At 40.5% G+C, this 16,663-nt stretch overlaps 1 protein-coding gene across 1 annotated transcript in view; it reads right to left on the bottom strand.

Annotated features, from left to right (window-relative positions):
• fer1l4 (fer-1 like family member 4) overlaps positions 1–16,663 on the bottom strand; it is a 27,041-nt gene that overhangs the window by 6,813 nt on the left and 3,565 nt on the right. Inside the window, exons 2-34 of the mRNA XM_013909963.1 lie at positions 15,806–15,905; positions 15,617–15,714; positions 15,444–15,488; positions 14,523–14,687; positions 14,348–14,408; positions 13,451–13,582; positions 13,311–13,373; positions 13,125–13,209; positions 12,876–13,044; positions 11,303–11,480; positions 10,449–10,635; positions 9,985–10,064; positions 8,914–9,039; positions 8,631–8,697; positions 7,851–7,957; positions 7,505–7,613; positions 6,979–7,207; positions 6,417–6,549; positions 6,227–6,327; positions 6,018–6,105; positions 5,816–5,932; positions 5,552–5,704; positions 4,969–5,176; positions 4,625–4,749; positions 4,220–4,354; positions 2,903–3,076; positions 2,511–2,621; positions 2,244–2,405; positions 1,934–2,105; positions 1,673–1,785; positions 1,431–1,547; positions 1,100–1,139; positions 676–776 (exon numbers count right to left, since the gene is read on the bottom strand). Of these exons, the coding sequence (XP_013765417.1) occupies positions 676–776; positions 1,100–1,139; positions 1,431–1,547; positions 1,673–1,785; positions 1,934–2,105; positions 2,244–2,405; positions 2,511–2,621; positions 2,903–3,076; positions 4,220–4,354; positions 4,625–4,749; positions 4,969–5,176; positions 5,552–5,704; positions 5,816–5,932; positions 6,018–6,105; positions 6,227–6,327; positions 6,417–6,549; positions 6,979–7,207; positions 7,505–7,613; positions 7,851–7,957; positions 8,631–8,697; positions 8,914–9,039; positions 9,985–10,064; positions 10,449–10,635; positions 11,303–11,480; positions 12,876–13,044; positions 13,125–13,209; positions 13,311–13,373; positions 13,451–13,582; positions 14,348–14,408; positions 14,523–14,687; positions 15,444–15,488; positions 15,617–15,714; positions 15,806–15,905 (4,051 nt within the window). The remainder of the gene's footprint in view (positions 1–675; positions 777–1,099; positions 1,140–1,430; positions 1,548–1,672; positions 1,786–1,933; positions 2,106–2,243; positions 2,406–2,510; positions 2,622–2,902; positions 3,077–4,219; positions 4,355–4,624; positions 4,750–4,968; positions 5,177–5,551; positions 5,705–5,815; positions 5,933–6,017; positions 6,106–6,226; positions 6,328–6,416; positions 6,550–6,978; positions 7,208–7,504; positions 7,614–7,850; positions 7,958–8,630; positions 8,698–8,913; positions 9,040–9,984; positions 10,065–10,448; positions 10,636–11,302; positions 11,481–12,875; positions 13,045–13,124; positions 13,210–13,310; positions 13,374–13,450; positions 13,583–14,347; positions 14,409–14,522; positions 14,688–15,443; positions 15,489–15,616; positions 15,715–15,805; positions 15,906–16,663) is intronic.

Genomic DNA, 16,663 nt, shown 5'->3' with positions numbered 1-16,663 from the left:
TTGATTGATTGATTGATTGATTGATTGATTGATTGATTGATTGATTGATTGATTGATTGATTGATTGATTGATTGATTGATTGATTGATTGATTGGTTGGGAACTGGGGAACCCTAAAAGCTTTGCAAATGTTCCTGTGTTTTTATTTTTCTAGAAGCTTACAGTGAGTTCTCTGGATTTTGTATTTGTTGTAAGCGTTTAAATGCACAGATGTGTTTTTCTAAAAGCCAATATAGCCAAAATATAATATGTGGGCTTGAGTTTAGACACCTTATTAACAGTTAAAGTAAAAAAAGATGTTTATGACGAGTTTTTGATTTTATGAAATTGCCTGAATATGTGTTAGTCCTGCAACAGACTGGCGACATCCTGGACAGGTTGCCTTGCCCTAAGACAGCTCGGATAGGCTCCAGCCCGCTGCAACCCTGAACTGGATAAGTGGAAGAGAATGATTGGATGGATGGATGGATGGATGGATGGATGGATGGATGGATCAATCCAAGTGAACGGGGGTCTCCAAGTTCACAACTTCACAGTTAACATATCAGTGTGGGACCAAAACAGTTTGTAATTGTTTTTCTGAGAGAATCCTAAAGACTCCTTTTAGTAATGTGGCCATAAGATTATGATTATGGATCAGCTGCTTCAGGCTGGGGATCGATTGTGAAGTCACACCTTTAGTGTTGCAATCTTTTTGCGTTTGGGAGGCTCAGCCTCCACAAGCACGGCTTCCTCCTCTTCCTCTTCAATGTTCGCCATGGTTAGATTTACTCCCTCTGTGCAAAGAAGAACATTTTATTAAACACACACACATGGGCACACACACGTGCTTTCTCTGTTATATATCTATCAACATTTTATATTTAGACATTTGGACTGTTGGGATTTTTTCTGGATTGGGACGCCTAATGCTGCAGAATAAAATCATGTTTTAGAAGATTTTATGTCAGAATGTGTTTTCTGTTAAACATACGATCCTTGTAAATAATCAGATGATGTGTTGTTGATATTTAATAATATAAAATAATACTGACTATTTAATATTTTTAGTGGGTGGAAAATGTAAAATATTGAACTAAATTTAGCAGTTTAACTGTACCGGTTTCGGCTTGTTCCTCCATCTCCAGAATCTCAGCAGCCTGCAGATGGGATCAGAACATTAGGACGACTGAAAAATGTCCTAATTAGTGAGATTATTTATTTCTCATAAGCTTAAGCACATATATTTGCACATGTTCGGTGTAAAGAAATTATTTAAACATATGGTCTCTTGTTGAAAGTCTTAATTAAGCAGAATTTTATTGATTCTTAAGTTATTATATTATTGAAGCCTCACATGTATCCACGGCTCTGTTTGAAATTTATATCAACATTTAACCTTTTTGTCCATGAGGAAAATTAACAGGTACACAGGTAAATTAGTGTCTCACCTGCTTCTCGAGCTCCTCCAGTGAGGCGTAGTATTTCGACCACCAGTCTAACTCCTCCTTCTCAGGCACCTCCTCCTCTAGCTCCTCCTCCTTATTTCTAATTTTTTTCAGGGGTGCCTAAAGACATTAAACATATTTTTAAAATGTGGATGGTTGAAATTTGATTTGAAATATGTCTGAACCTTTCTAGTTCCTAGTTTTTAACACCCAGCGCAAAGTCAGTGGGAGATTAACACACATACATTAACCAGCTTTAAGGGGTTGATGGGAATCTTGGACTGTTTGACTGAAAGGTTGCTGAGTCCCATACTCCTCACTGACATCAGAGGGTCCATCTTCATTGAACTCTTCTTCGCTGAAAAGACACACAAAAACTTTTGGAGGATGCTGAGAAAACTGTCTATTGAAACCTTGTGGAAACAAATGAGTAGTACGAGTTACTCGCTTGCATTCTCAGCAAACAGCTTCAGAGAGCAACATTAGACTAATTTTGCAGGTCTTACCTTTTGGCTTGGGCTCCTCTTCCTCCTCTGGCTCCCCAGCAACCTCACGCGGGCCGTAGTCCATGAGATTCTGAACCACATGGGACCCGACCAGAGCAAGGTGGCCAAACGCTCGATGCTCTACCACAAACACTGTGAGAGGAGGATGCAGGTACAACTCCTCTGGCAGCTCCTAATCAGACCACAAGCAGGAAGAGGAAACAGGACAGGAAATGAAATTTTACATTTTTGCACCTGTTCTGAATTCGTACAATTCTGCTTTTCTTTATACCAGAATTGTTCTCTTTAGCATCCTTAACTAGTAACTCACCACATCCATGTAGTGGACCACCTCTTTGAAGTTTGGGTTAGTCTTGTAGCTTTCAATCTCCTCAGACTCCAGTTGTCGTCCTGCACACTCGATCTTCACCTGAGGGTGCTCCACCTCAAAGAGGTGCACTCGCTTCAGGTCCCGCAGACCCCAGAACAGCACCTGAACGCACACAAACAAAGACACAGATCTCGCCCTATAAGCCAAAAGTCCACATTATCCATCTGCGTCACATCAACAAACTTTGTGTGTCCATGTGTGCCTGACCTCAATCCTGAAAGTCTTCAGCACAGGTCGCACTCCTTCAGGGATCAGGTAAAAATTGTGCTCTTCATCGTAGTTCAGTTCCTGCGGGTCCACGTGGCTGGGGAGAGTGGGCTGCAGGGGGAAATGTTTTTGGTATTCACTATGTTTGATCAGTTCAGACACACCACCTGTGTCTCTATGTAAAAGGACATTTCTGATTTAAAAGAAAACTAAACTTAGTTGCTGCGACCATGTTTTCTTTTTTTCCTCTTTAATTTTATTAACCAAATTCATTGAGATTTGTCATCAGATCTTCTATCAGATTAGAAACAAAAAAGACTGTTACTCCAGATTCCTCGCTTTAAATATGAACTTTACTTTTTTTAAGATTGTGACTGGCTGACAGTCGTTACCTCTCCAAACCCAGAGTAGTCCAACTCGATGAGTTCAAAGGCAGCCAGCAGCTCTCCAGCGGAGACCCTCCCCATGTTAACATCAAAGAAACGGAGGCGGGGCTTTTCATACAACTGCTCCACGGTTTTAAACTCAGGCTCAGCAAAAGCTCGACCCAGAGGCTTCGGACCACCCTTCGCACACACACACACACACACACACACACACAATAGCTATTATGACATCACTTAATAATAAATCGACGATGTGGCAAATACTAAAACATTTCATTAAAAAAAGCTGCTCCCATAAGAGGTCGACATAGCAGAACATCTTCCTCGATCTCACCCTATCCGTAGCGTCTTCCTCAGCCGGTGCTATCATTTCCAACATGATAGCACGGTTCTCACTACCACCTTGTAAACCTTTCCTTTCACTCTTGCTGCTGTCCTTGTGTGACAAATCACCCCTGACGCTTACTCGACCCACTCCACTCTGCTTGCGCTCTCTTCATTGTTTTGGATCATTGACTCCTTTTAAAGCCATTCATCTTCACTACCTTTACTCATTCCATCTTCACCTTTCCACATATATTCTGTCTCGCTTCTACTGTCTTTCACGTTTCTTCTGCAGTGTATACCTCCACCCTAACAGGTCCTCTTCCACCTTCTTCCTCTGGATAAATCAAATGGTATTCACTGTGCAAAAATGACAGTGAGCCACTTAGAGCCTAAATAGGGAAAATTTGTTGATTCCATTCATTAAAAAAACACTTATGAAAGCTGTTCAGTTCTGATTACAACTGCAGAAACACATTTAGCTCTCACCTACTAGATTGCTAAAGGATACCTGCTATGTCTGTCCTTATTTTAAATACTGACACAGTGTTGGATGTTCCAGTTACAGACAACCAAAGTGTTTAGAACTTAATCCCTGTGAGCTAAACTACTATAAGTGCCTAATGTCAAACAGTTTTGTCTACTCTTGGACAAAAGCTATCACTCTTCTGTTTATGAGACAAGCAGACAAGCAGTATAAAAGTGGCTTTAAGTGAGAGGGAAGATTTGTGTCAGACAGCAGCTGAGCTGGGGGGCTCCAACAAGGTGAAATATAAGAGAAATAGCACTTATTTTGAACTGTTTATCATGCAAAGCTACTTTAGTACAGTCCAAGTATATATATATGTGGAGCTGGAAATTAGTATATGAATCCGTTATAAACTTATAAACTAAAGTTCTCACTAAGTGTGAGATAATATTTTCTATTTTAAAAAAATGAAGCGCATTATTTTATAATAACATTTTATAATAATATAACAACGAAAAAAATAACATTACCACTGCATCATAGTCGTAGATGTTGATGATGATGAGGGGCGGATCCTGTTGGAGATCCTCTCTCGTTCCCTCTAGCAGAACTCTGTCGAACACCAAGCACTCACACCAGGCAGGAGAGAGTGTGTCTGGCAACATCTGTACATATCAAAAACAGTAGGTGCAAAGTTTACGAGCTCTGATAAAAGATCCCATGATAGTATGTTAAAAAAGAAACAGACCAACAGATGACTTTAGTAGCAGGTAAATGTAAAGAGAGACCCAATAATGATTATCATTTTTTGTCACCCTTAATTCTCACTTTAGCTCATTTTAGCCTCAATGATTACTTTATTTTGCCGATTCAATGTTTCAAATGTGGAACGTTTGAAACATTGCACTTACAACTGTTAAACCTGCTGTACCTACCCTTGTGACCTGGCAGTGAGTGGTGAAGACCACCCTGGCAAAGGGGTCTGACAGGCCATCATCATCTGCAGCCATCAAGCCACGCCCCTGGTACAGGTGACATCGTAGCTGGTAGTACCTGCGGTCTGTGGAGAAAGAACAAAACCAACATGAACAAACAGCTGAAACTGTACGATCAACAAGTCAAAATAAAAGAAACTACGAGGCTTTTATGTAGAAGTACAAATTTATTAATTTATTGCAGGGAACTTTAAATGTTTGCAAACTCTAGTTCTCTAATAAGATTATTTTTTTCACCTCGATGCTAAGCTTCCACCAACACACAGACGTTTCAGCTGACTCACCTTGGCAGGACAGTCCGAGAGGAAGCTTCCTCCTTCCACCCGTATCAACAAGCCCCCTCTGCTCCTCCCCCTCTCCTATGTCCTCCGCATAAACTGGCACAAAGTCCTCAGGCAGGCAACTGATGACCTCTTTGCTGTACTTGGTAAGACCAAGCCACAGGTAGACCTCAAGTTTCACAAAGATCTCACTTGCTGGACCTCCCGGAGACTAAAAGGACAGACAGATAAATGGGATGAAATGGGAAACATCCGTTTTTAGAGCGTGACCATGAGAGGAGGTGAATTATCTGTGTTGTTGTTATCAGATCACTGTTGGAAAAACAAACTTTATTCATCCGTTGTGAGAATGGACCTCTACAAAAGTTCTTTGACTTGTCATAATTATTACTGTCATGTTATCATTGCTATTTTATTTTTTATCGCACCTATATTGTTAATATTATAAGTTTTGACAGATTTGTGTGGTTTCATTGATTTATGAATTTATTTCAAAACAAACTGCCCCTAGTGGTATTACCAGTGCTGGATTTAACTAAAGCAAATTATCATGGGTTTCACTGATGACTAGAGACTGAATGGTTACCTTCATGTAAAGAGTGCTGACTTTGCCACAGTCCCGCCCCCTCTGCTCCTCCACCAATGAGAACAGGATGGAGTAGGCCGGGATCCTGACGTAAGCTAGTCGCTTGTTTCCACTCAGTAGCCATATGAAAGCATCTGGGATGGTACTCTGGGGCTGAAGAGAGCCCAGCGTGGGCAGTAGATGTCAGACTTGCAACATATTGTACATAAAGCGATTTTCTAACATCTTTTTGGTGACTATCAGTCACACTCTTTGAACTCTGACCTCTACAGCCAGTAGGCGGAGCTTCTTGAGGAATCTCTTGCTCTCCATTAGCCGCTGTTTGGCAGTCCGTCTTGTAATCCTTCGCCTGGCCCTGACTGCTTGCCTGGCCAGCAGGATCTGGACAAAGTAAGACATTCAATCAGGCAGAGAGAAACAGGCAGGTAGATGGTGATGGGTAAAGGAAGGACATGAGAACACTCACCAAATTCTTCTTGATGAAGTTCCTTCTGCATTTATCGAGGTTGTTGGGACGCGACTGAGATCTCTTTTCAGAGAAAGCACTGAACTGTCTGCAGAGAGAAAGAAGGGAGAACATTAGAAAAGTGAAAAGACCAAAAGACAAATAAAGTTAGATCAGAACAAACTAAACTGAATCATTTCTAATACAGCTTTCAGAAGGAGGACACTGACTTGCAGGAGACCACGAGCTCCAGCAGCACCTCGTCCAGTCGCTGCTTCGCTTTACTCCTCGGCCTCCTCAAAAGTTTTTCCACCTCATCGAGACCAATCTCCTAAAAGTAGAGAGAGCACGGATGGCACTGTATGCATAACTTAACATATATAATTTCATTTTTGAAATTGGAAATCCATCGAGTCTCACCAGCCTGTCTGCCATCTTGCTCAGCCAGTTAGCCTGATAGAGACGAAAGCTGTGGTCTTCAAACTGACTCCAGACAAACAAACAAGGCTTCGATTTCACTAATGGGGGATGAAGTTGGAGACACTGGAAAGACCTTAGAGGCCAAAAGACATAATGAAAGTTATGTTAGGGCCACATATAAAAAAAAATCTCCTTAAACAGGCAATCGAAGTATTGGAAAAGACACGGGGTTATCATTTGAAGACGTGAGATGACAGAGAATTACATAGGTCACATGCATCTTCTATCAACACTGTTCATTGGTTAATTCAGTTAATGGGCTGCATGGGTTATAGTATTTGAAGAATGAACTCTACAATATCTATCAGAAGTGTCATCACAATGTGATTTATTTATTTCTGCAGAAAGTTGTCTAATGCAGAGCTTCTGCCCAGTGATGGACAAACGATGGGAAGACTTTTTCCAAACAGAAATCATCTTTGATGTTCTTAAGTTATCTTGAGTTAAGGTTAGGAAATTGTGATGAACCGTGTCCTAGTAATCTAAAGGGGGCAGAGGTTACCTGCTGTACTCGGTGGGTTGGGGCCTCATGGCAGCAGACACAGATCTGTTCTCAGGTTCAGGACTTTGAACCTCCTCTCGGTCCAGCTCGTCCTCTGAATCCAGCAGATTCCGAGTCTCCTCGCTCAGATCCTCTCTGCTGCTCCTCAGCTCTTCCCTGCTCCTTCTCAGATCCTCCTTGCTCTGCTTCTTCTTTGACTTCCTAACCTGTACTGCTTTCCCATAATTCCCTGGGAAAAACACATCAGTACCTGGAGTTCAAGGATTCACCGTTGCAAATAAAATGTGAAATTTGAGCCCCAGGCAGCGAAAACCAGAGCGGCCACTGCAATCTGTGGTTTCTTCCTCACAACCACAGAAGGTCTGTCTAGCTATCAATTTACAGGATTTGACTCAATCTCTGATATCAACAATTTACTAAGAAAATAATAATCAGATAAACTATCAGTGAAGATAATATCTAACTGTTGACCCACAGTGACTAAACCAGCAGTTCCCATATCCTGCAAACTGACCACCACATTTACCTATGGAGAGTTCAAAGGTTATTGGTTTGGTTCCTACAGATGGTTCCATCATTGTGACTTCAAACAGAGATGCAAACAGCAGAAACTCCTCCTTCTGTCCCAGGAGACCCTGAGGAGGAAAATAACTTCCCTTAAGTGATGAGCAGAAAATTCCCAACAATTTAGAAATTTAAAAAAATCATGTATAGTGTGTCGTTCATTTCTCTACGTATGCAGAGAAGGGAAGAGCAGAAACAAAACAATGAGAAAAGATCAAATTTGATCTCAGTGTTGAAAACAGAATAAAAAATATGTATATTTTTTTTTTTTAAATATTCTCAGCTATCACAGTATAATTGGTACTCACCTCTGGGAGAGGGTGGATCTCCTCGACATCCACAGTCGCAGCCTCTGGTACCTCAACACTCGCCTCCCCTGACTCATCAGGTCCACTAGCAGCCTGAGATGCTGCTGCTACAAGAAGGAAGCAAAACAAGTGGATTCCTTTATTCTGTACAGTTAACCTATTTTTTTATCCTAACTATACTTTTTGTCATTGGCTTCGATTATCCAGAGTAAATAAAGGAAAACATATTGTGTCAAAAGATAAAACATTTTGTTTCAGCTCAGCTTTCAAAGAAGTCTGAGAATATCAGTGAAACAGTTTTGTCCCCAGAATTTCTTCTCATTCACCACAACTGAATTCACTTCCTCTTACTTCAAACTCATTAAGTTGCCACCGGGGGAGGTCATAAAGTCCTGTTTTTTTTCTCAGGCTTCAGACTGTGCTAAATGCACTTTTTTTTCAACTGTTGAATCTGTATGATGTCAAAGAAAGTAAATAACCCTTCTATGGTCATGTCAGGTGCACAGCTTTGCTGTCCCAATCACCTGCTTTCCAGATCTTTTGGTTATGAGATGGGTGAGCCAATCGGTAACAAGACGCTGGAAGGTGAATCAGTCAGAGGAGGAACTAGGGGTCTGCATCAAGACTCACACAAAGTGAGTCCAAGCACAAAAGCACAGAGCTGAAACTGACTGGAAAAGGTCCCTTCATCTCCAGTGATCTAATTTTTCTTGAAAAAAATGCACTTTGGCAGCTTAGACATTACTTTAGTTTATTTTCTCTCAGTTTCCGCAGACTGACCTTCCTTCTTATCTTTTTTACTGCTCCTTTTCTTCCTCGATCCCAGCTTACTCAGGGCTCCTTTCATCTTTAAGGGCAAAATATAGATTCAGAAATGAATTAGTAACGTCATTAATGCAGAAATCAGGCCAGCAATAAAATTAAATAACATTGTATTACATGATGTTGTTGTTGAGATCCAAAATCCTGATTAGAGCGAAACATCGTATAGAAAATACTGCTGATAAACTGAAGTGTTTGCTAATTGTTTTGACTGATACTGAAGTTTCAGCTGTTCAGGTACCTTTCCCAAGGCAGCAGAGCCTGTGTCTGCAGCGATGGCTGAGGAGGAAGAATAGACCTCCATGGAGAGAGCGAGGAGGATTCGGCCACGGTAGAACAGTCCTTCGCCCAGACCCTCATTCAAAGCCTGAAGAAGTGAACAAAAGATATATCAGTATACATATTGTCATGGTTACATTTTTCCCCTCCACATTCCCTTTGGAAAGTAATACCAAACACCCACCCAGAACACATGGTAGGACACCAGTCCATAAAAAACGAGTATTCGCATAGGTTTACTACTGCTGAAGCCGTGACCTGCATGCTATAGTTCACATGTACACATAAAACACACAAATGTTAATGTGATAGGGCTGCTAGGTGGGCAAGTTTTGAAGTCTTAAGCAATGTAGGTATGTTAGCACTGAATTTGTCCCTGAACCCTCAGAGATTGTATTTTATTATTTGTAATTGAATTAATTGAGGTTGCCAAACCACAGGGACACATTGGGCGGGTTTTTAGATTCCCAACATAGTAATATTCTTCTCCTTCCAAGTAGCATTGTGAAAGCAGTGATGTTTTTATGTTACAAATTATCGTGAAGTCCTCTAGTTACGATTATTTTAATCCTGCAAAGGCTACATATTATTCCTGCGGATGACTCCACAAGATGCCTGGAAGTTTTTTAAAAATTGAAATTTAGAGATGAGATTTATCTGCTTTCATCCTTCAGGGGTAGGTAAGAAAACTAACTTCAGCCTTTTTTGTGTATGTTGTGCATAAAACTGCAACCAGCAGCTGATTAGGTTACATTAGCTTAGCATACAAACTGTCAGTAGTTGAAAGTAGTAGTATTCTGTCTAAGGACAACACAATTGTTAGTTCTGGGGGGACTTTGGATGGTAGAGGAGATTTTTTATATATATATTTTTTTTAGATAAAGCCAGAAGAACTCTTACCATCTTTTTTAGTCTTTGTGCTAAACTAAACTTGCTGAATGAGGCAAACAACAAATATTCATCTCAATCCTATTTTCAGATAGAGAGCAAAAATAGTGCCTTTCTTAATGCTGGTTTGCTGGGTGTAGATTACCTGGTGGACATCTCCAAGGGTGGAGTTCTGAGGAGATCCATAAAGGTTAACCCAGCTTGGGCCAAAGGTGGGGTTAAATCCTGCAGACAAAGGAGGGACAGAAATTCTGCTGTTTCAATTAATGGTATAATACATTTTAGCATAATACATTTTTCAAAATAACATTTTTCAAATAATGTCGGTTGGCTGTATTTAAAAGGGACAAAAACAAAATTTTATCAATACTTATTGCTTTGCTTAAAACTTTTCAGTTTACCAATAATACAATTTTTAATCGTTGATCACAGCTTCCTTGAAGCTTTGTTCCTACCACAAGTGAGCAGGAAGTGTTAAAGTGACAAATACTCGGTTATCTTTGCAGATTAAGATTTGTTTTTCAAGTTTTTCATCATTTTTTTTATAGAATTAAGGAAAAAAAACATTATGCATTGTTTTATTAAGACAGTGTAAATCTGGGGTCACACCATTCCTGGTGGGGTCAGAGATCTGCTGCAAGTCAAGAAAGTGAGTTGCCAAAGCGATGTCGCCCATCTTAGAGTCATCGAGAATCTGAACTTTGATTCGCTGAGCCAGAGGAGGAAACTGTTCAATGAAGGAGATCTCCTCGTTCCAAACTGGGCAGTTGGTGGCAGTGGCGACAGATGTTTCCCCCTGAAAGCAGACACACAAAAAGATTATGAAATGTGACAACTCCAAACATTGTTATCAAAAACAAAACAACTTAAAAACATGTATTCTGCTTTCTGTTATTTTCTGTGATATATGATACATGGCCAACAATTCAGATAGTGATGTCAGTGTATGTACAAGTAAACCCTTCAAGCTGAAAGGAGGCCTTAGACTGCTGTAAACATTCACTATCAGACAGTTCTTTCTACTCCTGGTTCTGTATTTATTCAGTCAGAAGGAACATCCCTAATGTGGTCAAGATTAGGCTGTCAGTATGAAAGCCCAACCTGCAGGCTGTCCAGACCTTCTGTTTGTGGAGATGAACTAATTAGAAAAAAGTTGGGTTGAAGGGGGAGGAGCTAAGCAAGCCCAGTAAAATGTAGGTAAGGATGATTTTAATCTCTGAAGCTACTCTAGCAAAACTAAACAGAGTTGAAAATGAGCACAAAAAATTTAATGCAATTCCAGAACTGACCTATGAATATTATAAAGCTGTGAACATCCTGTTTGTGTTTTTCTTGCAGATGTGACAATAGCAGAAACCAAAGTTTGGTACACAAGTTGAAATGCAGGAAAATTTGTTTCAGCAATGCTTCTGAACCAGCACTCAGACCACAAACAACATTTGTACATTTATATATCTGAGTACCTGTTGGCCAGCGAAGGTCACCTTCACATAGGGGTCAATGAATACAGTCCTGTCAGTGACAGACACAAAGGCCATTAGCCCCGCCTCCATGGTGGGCAAACCCTCGGCCCTGTAGATCCGGACACGGAACCGAGCCCAGGGGCGCTCAGAAGGCATACCACGAGGAAGCAGCAAGTTCCTGCAGGAAAAACACAATATCACAACCCACTGATGATGTGTGCTGTATGTTTTTATCAATCTCAGATTCAATAGTTCACAACGAGATCTGCGTTTTTGTTTTGCTGAGATTTGATGCGCCCATAAGTTTAGTAGTTGAACTCATGACAAAAGTTAGCAAACTGGAACCTTTAGAATAAAGAGCAAAATTACTAGTAAGACAGACGACTCCATCTCATCACGTCATCTAAACACAGTGAATCCTAAAGTAAAGAAAGGGGAAGTTTAGTGCAGAGACATATTAATAAATCACAGGAAACCAGACAGAAAAAGCGAAACTAGTAACACAGAAGGAGTTGTTTATATCGAAACTATGTTTGTGTGACGTGCAGCAGAACTATATAACCGTGCTGGCTTCTAATGCTTTCAGACCTGAGCTTGTGTGTTTGTGTGTTCAGGTCTCCATTTCCGGAAATGTAAAATAAAGATCATTTTTTGAGCTTGACCACTCTGAGTCCAGTTTTTCTCTGTCGCCAAAAGAATTCAAAAGAACAGAATTTAATAATACTTAAGTGCTTCCATTAGGTAAATTATCCAGAACAATAAGAGGTGGTGTTGATTTATTTGTGCCCACACTTGATTTTAGGGGTCTGCTAGGACTGAGGTGGCCTTGTTAAGTCATAATCTCTGCATTCACGACTGTGTTGTTTTGTTAAACAAGGACGCTATTGTATTTTTCATACTCAAATTAGGGGGTGTATAAATAATTTTGTTTTAAACATGAGGTCAGCAAATGTGGAAATAATTCCATTTAGGGAAAAACGGGCTTTAGACTGGTCTAAACACTCAGTTTCAGGCAGTTTTTAGCTCAGTTGGCCCAAGGACTGCTATACCATGGCAAGCTAAAATTCACAAAAATCACTGCTCCTCCTGCAGCACTGCTCAGAATTACTCAAACACAGAATGACTTGAGGTCCTCATTGCCACATTTTTCATTTTATCACTGAATTGTGATGGATCAAGAGCTAGATGAGCGAGATGACTTGTCGGGACTCGACATGATGCCAGAGAAAGCAGCAGAGTGCAGCCAATACAATCATTTCCTGTGAATACAGAAGCCCAACGCACCTGCTGTTCAAACCGTTTGCTTATGAGGGGCAACAATAAGGCCATGTATAAAGGGAGGTTGAGTGTGAAGGGAACTAAAACTGCTTGTTTCAGACAAAAACAAATTCCTGCATAATAATAAAAATATCAGACTAGAAATGGCAGGTTCTCTTTACATCTTCTGTTTTTTATGTTATTGGTAATGATTATTATTGATTGTTTTTACAATGATAGGGACTAATCTTGTTTGAAATAAAGGTGAATAAGACATGAGGACTAATAATGATTCCAATACGGCATTAGAACTGACTTTTCAATGTCTTCGGTGGCTCCAGACGAGGAGGACGGTGGCAGACTGGGCATGCTCAGAGTATCCCCCTTCATTAGCACATTGAGGCTGGCCTTGACATAACCTTTGATCCCCGACCTTGTATCTGCAGGATCAGTGAGAGGAGCCCACTTCTGGTAGAAGCGGTGGTCTGGAGAGGCAGAGAGAAAAGAGGTCAGTGAGTACTGCAGTAGTCGGATCAGAGTACCACACTGTGAAAAGTACTTATACCCGGCTGGTTGTACACGGTAGATATGTCAATCTTGAAGGTTCCAATGTGGGTCAACAGGAAGGCCAAAGTCCGCCTGTGGAACACCTGAGAGGAAGAAACATCACAGGTGTTCACTTAGGCCATACCCTCAAGTATGTCACCATGGCAACATCATGAGAGACAATTGGAAAATTAATAGAGCTGACCTTTATCTCTATGACTTTATCAAGGAAAGTCTGTGGAGCCTCCTGGAAGTCAAACTGGAAGTTCTGAAAGAACAGAAAAAAACTGTGATGGACTCTACTGCAGTCTACTGTGTTCTGCTCTGATCTCCACTCCACTGTACCTCGTTGTAGAACGGACAGTTGGTGGATTTCTGAGTTGCAGTGTGTCTTTTCTGGTTTCCTACGCTGATGAAAACTGCAGGGTTGATGTTCACTCCAACCAGCTTCTGGGCCTCGAGGATGTTCACATTTACCTGTACGCACACACACACACACACACACACACACACACACACACACACACACACACACACACAATTCAAATTTATGGTCTTTATAGTGTGTAATGATAGAGGACTGAGTGATATCCAGGTCTGTCTGTTGACTTTATCTAAAGCACATGTTAGTGTTAAACATAAGGCACAGGGGCGAGAATTGGCCTGACAAAAAGACTCAAATCTGGCCCACTGGAGTGTTTTGGACAATGTGAATATTTTCTATCTATGATTGATTAATTATGAAATACTCTGACAGATTTCTTTCACTGACTACAGCAGCATTTCTCTATCCTGTAGACAAACTTTATCTTTTAATTAATGGCTACCTGGGACAAGATTCCTAATACTTTCCCAGCAAATGTAAGGAGGAAAAATTACTTAATTGGGGTTGTCAAATCTTAGTTTATGGGCTATGTGCATCCCATTTTGATGGCAAGGTAGCCAGATGAGTAAGACCATTACATAAAAACTGTAGGAAATGTGTTTTTGTTTCATGGTATGTAAAGAAATAAACCAAAACAGATAATAAAAAATATTAACTCCAATATAAAACTCCAATATTCAAAAATACACTCAAAAGTTCTTCTCCTACAGGTTTCTCTCTTTGCAAAGCCAGGCAGTTGGCTGGATTGGACCCATCTTGAGAACAGGTTGTGGTCTGCGTGCCGCATGTTTGGCATCCCTGACCTGAACCTGTCCTGTAAACACCAGCCTCAGAAATAAATAGCTGCATGAACTCACCTGGAAGCTCTGGACTCTGGGCATCGCTCCAACAGAACTTTTAGACAGCGGCCTGCAACGACTGCGCGCACACGCGCACGCACAAACACACACATAAAACAGCAGACAGTAATCATTTCAACTTCACTCAGATAAGCTACAGGTAGTATAACATAGAGAAGGTAACCTGATTTACCTCAGCAGAGAAGTAAAGATGATGTTCGAAGCCTCCATGTCCATCACGTCATCATCGTAATCATCGTAATCACCATCCTCGTCTTCCTCATCCCTCGGAAGCAGATTCTGCCCCAGGCGCCGAGCCTCTCTGTCCAATTGATCGAGGCGGCCGATTGTCCGCTGCCTGATGGGAAAATCCGAAAACACAGTGACAAACTCAACCACGATTTACAGGAACGTTATTCCAGCAGTGCACAGGCTTGGACTAGAGTGAGACACCGTGAATGGTCAGAGAGGCTTGCCACACTTTTGTGAATAATAATAATAACAAAAAACACTGACTTACAAAGTGTTTCCTAGTTTGAATAAAAGCCACATATCAAAGATAAGCATGCAGACACATAGGGTCACACGTTCATTCTAACATACCCACTTCTATACACATGAAAAGGAGCGAAAGTGTGACTCAAAATAATGAAGGAAAGATGAGGGGAAAGCATGAGGAAGATGATGTTATCATAGACCTATGGCCTCCACAGAGGGAGGGGTCGAGGTGGATGGAAGCAGAGATTAATTAATCATCAAGCCTGAGATGATTTTCTTGGTTTTTCTTTTTCTTTGTTTTGTATTTGTGGTATCTTTGGGCTTTTTTTGTTTGTTTGTTTGTTTGTTTGAATATATCAGTGACTCTTTAAATATTTATTTTCTTTTGTTTTATTTTTAATATGCTATTATGCATGTGAAGCTCATTAAATCTTTATGCATGATACATCGGGCTATAAAAATAAATAAACTGACATTACTGTAGACTGACTGCTTGATAAAAAGCTTGAATGATTAATGAATCGGAGACTCCTGTGAGGAAGAGTTTTATTCTATGTACAGAGCGGCTTTGGTGTCAGCTCACTTTAAAGATTGTGTAAGTGATGTTAATTCTCACCCTTCAATGTCATCAGCTCCTTCATTTCTGATGACCAGAGTTGATCTGAAGAACAAAAGAACAAAACTAGTCAAGCTAAAAACATCTTGCAGTGGCCGCTTTCATAAAACAGGTCTTTACTGCAGATGAGATTAAAAAAAAAGATTTTTCTGTCCAGCATATATATTACTTACTCATCCTTTTCTTCATCTATGCTCAGAAAGTCCCGTCCATCCCAGGTTCCTGCGGTTCCTTCAAGTGGATGAAACCGAATTTCCAGCTCTATGTAGATCTACAGAAAGAAGGAGATGTAACCAGAGGTAAGTGTTTGCATTTAAAATCCAGACTTTCATACAGCACCGTGTGTGATTGTGCGTCCTCACATCAGTCAGGCTGTAGCTGGCATCGGTGAGCGGTTCCCGTACTACCAACCTCCCAGAAGTCACGACATGCTGGAGGCTGATGATCAGCTTCCCAAGCAGTCTACAAAAACAAGCTTTCAGTATAACTTACACAACAGCATTTGATATTTACGCTTAAAAATACAATTTAGTCAATATAGAGAAAGTAAAAATATATAAACATGTCAAAACTGAATTTCTTTTTCTTTCTACTCTAACACCACAGGTGCTTTTCATTACTTCATTTTCATTTTTCTCACATCTTATTCATGGAGCAACTGCAGGGCTGAATAACAATAATTAGCAAATCTGTGTCTGTTCATTGCACAGATCATGGATGGAAGGATGCTAATCAGGCTTGCTAGGGTTAGTACTCCACCCTCTAATCCAAATATGATCATTTCTGTGTATATAATCTATGTTATTAGGTCCTCCCAGCAGAGACGTGTGAGTGTTCATCATAATAATTGAAAGCACCCCATAAACTCACCAAGGACTTACCTTTTACTATTAATTATCATTATTAGTTACTATTTCATTATGACAAATTGCTAATAAGATGTGATGATGACGTTTTTGTTAATCTGTTAGATGTGTGTGTGTGTGTGTGTGTGTGTGTGTGTGACCTCCTGCTGACCAAAGGGTCGTAAACGCAGGAAGCTTACATCAAAAGAAGCAGATCTTCCAGATAGGATGCATCTGCAATAAGACATTACAGCCCCCCACCAGAACCTCGAGAATCTGGGGGGAAGGACAGTGGAATTCCTTTCATCAGAGTTAAAACACTGTACAAATGGTAAACATAAAAATGGCAAACATTTAACAATTTAACTCTAACAG

Source organism: Pundamilia nyererei, unplaced genomic scaffold (genome assembly GCF_000239375.1).
Source record: "Pundamilia nyererei isolate P.nyererei 1_Seehausen unplaced genomic scaffold, PunNye1.0 scaffold00034, whole genome shotgun sequence".
In the NCBI taxonomy this organism is placed as follows: domain Eukaryota; kingdom Metazoa; phylum Chordata; class Actinopteri; order Cichliformes; family Cichlidae; genus Pundamilia; species Pundamilia nyererei.
This window is presented reverse-complemented; position numbering and strand designations above follow the sequence as displayed.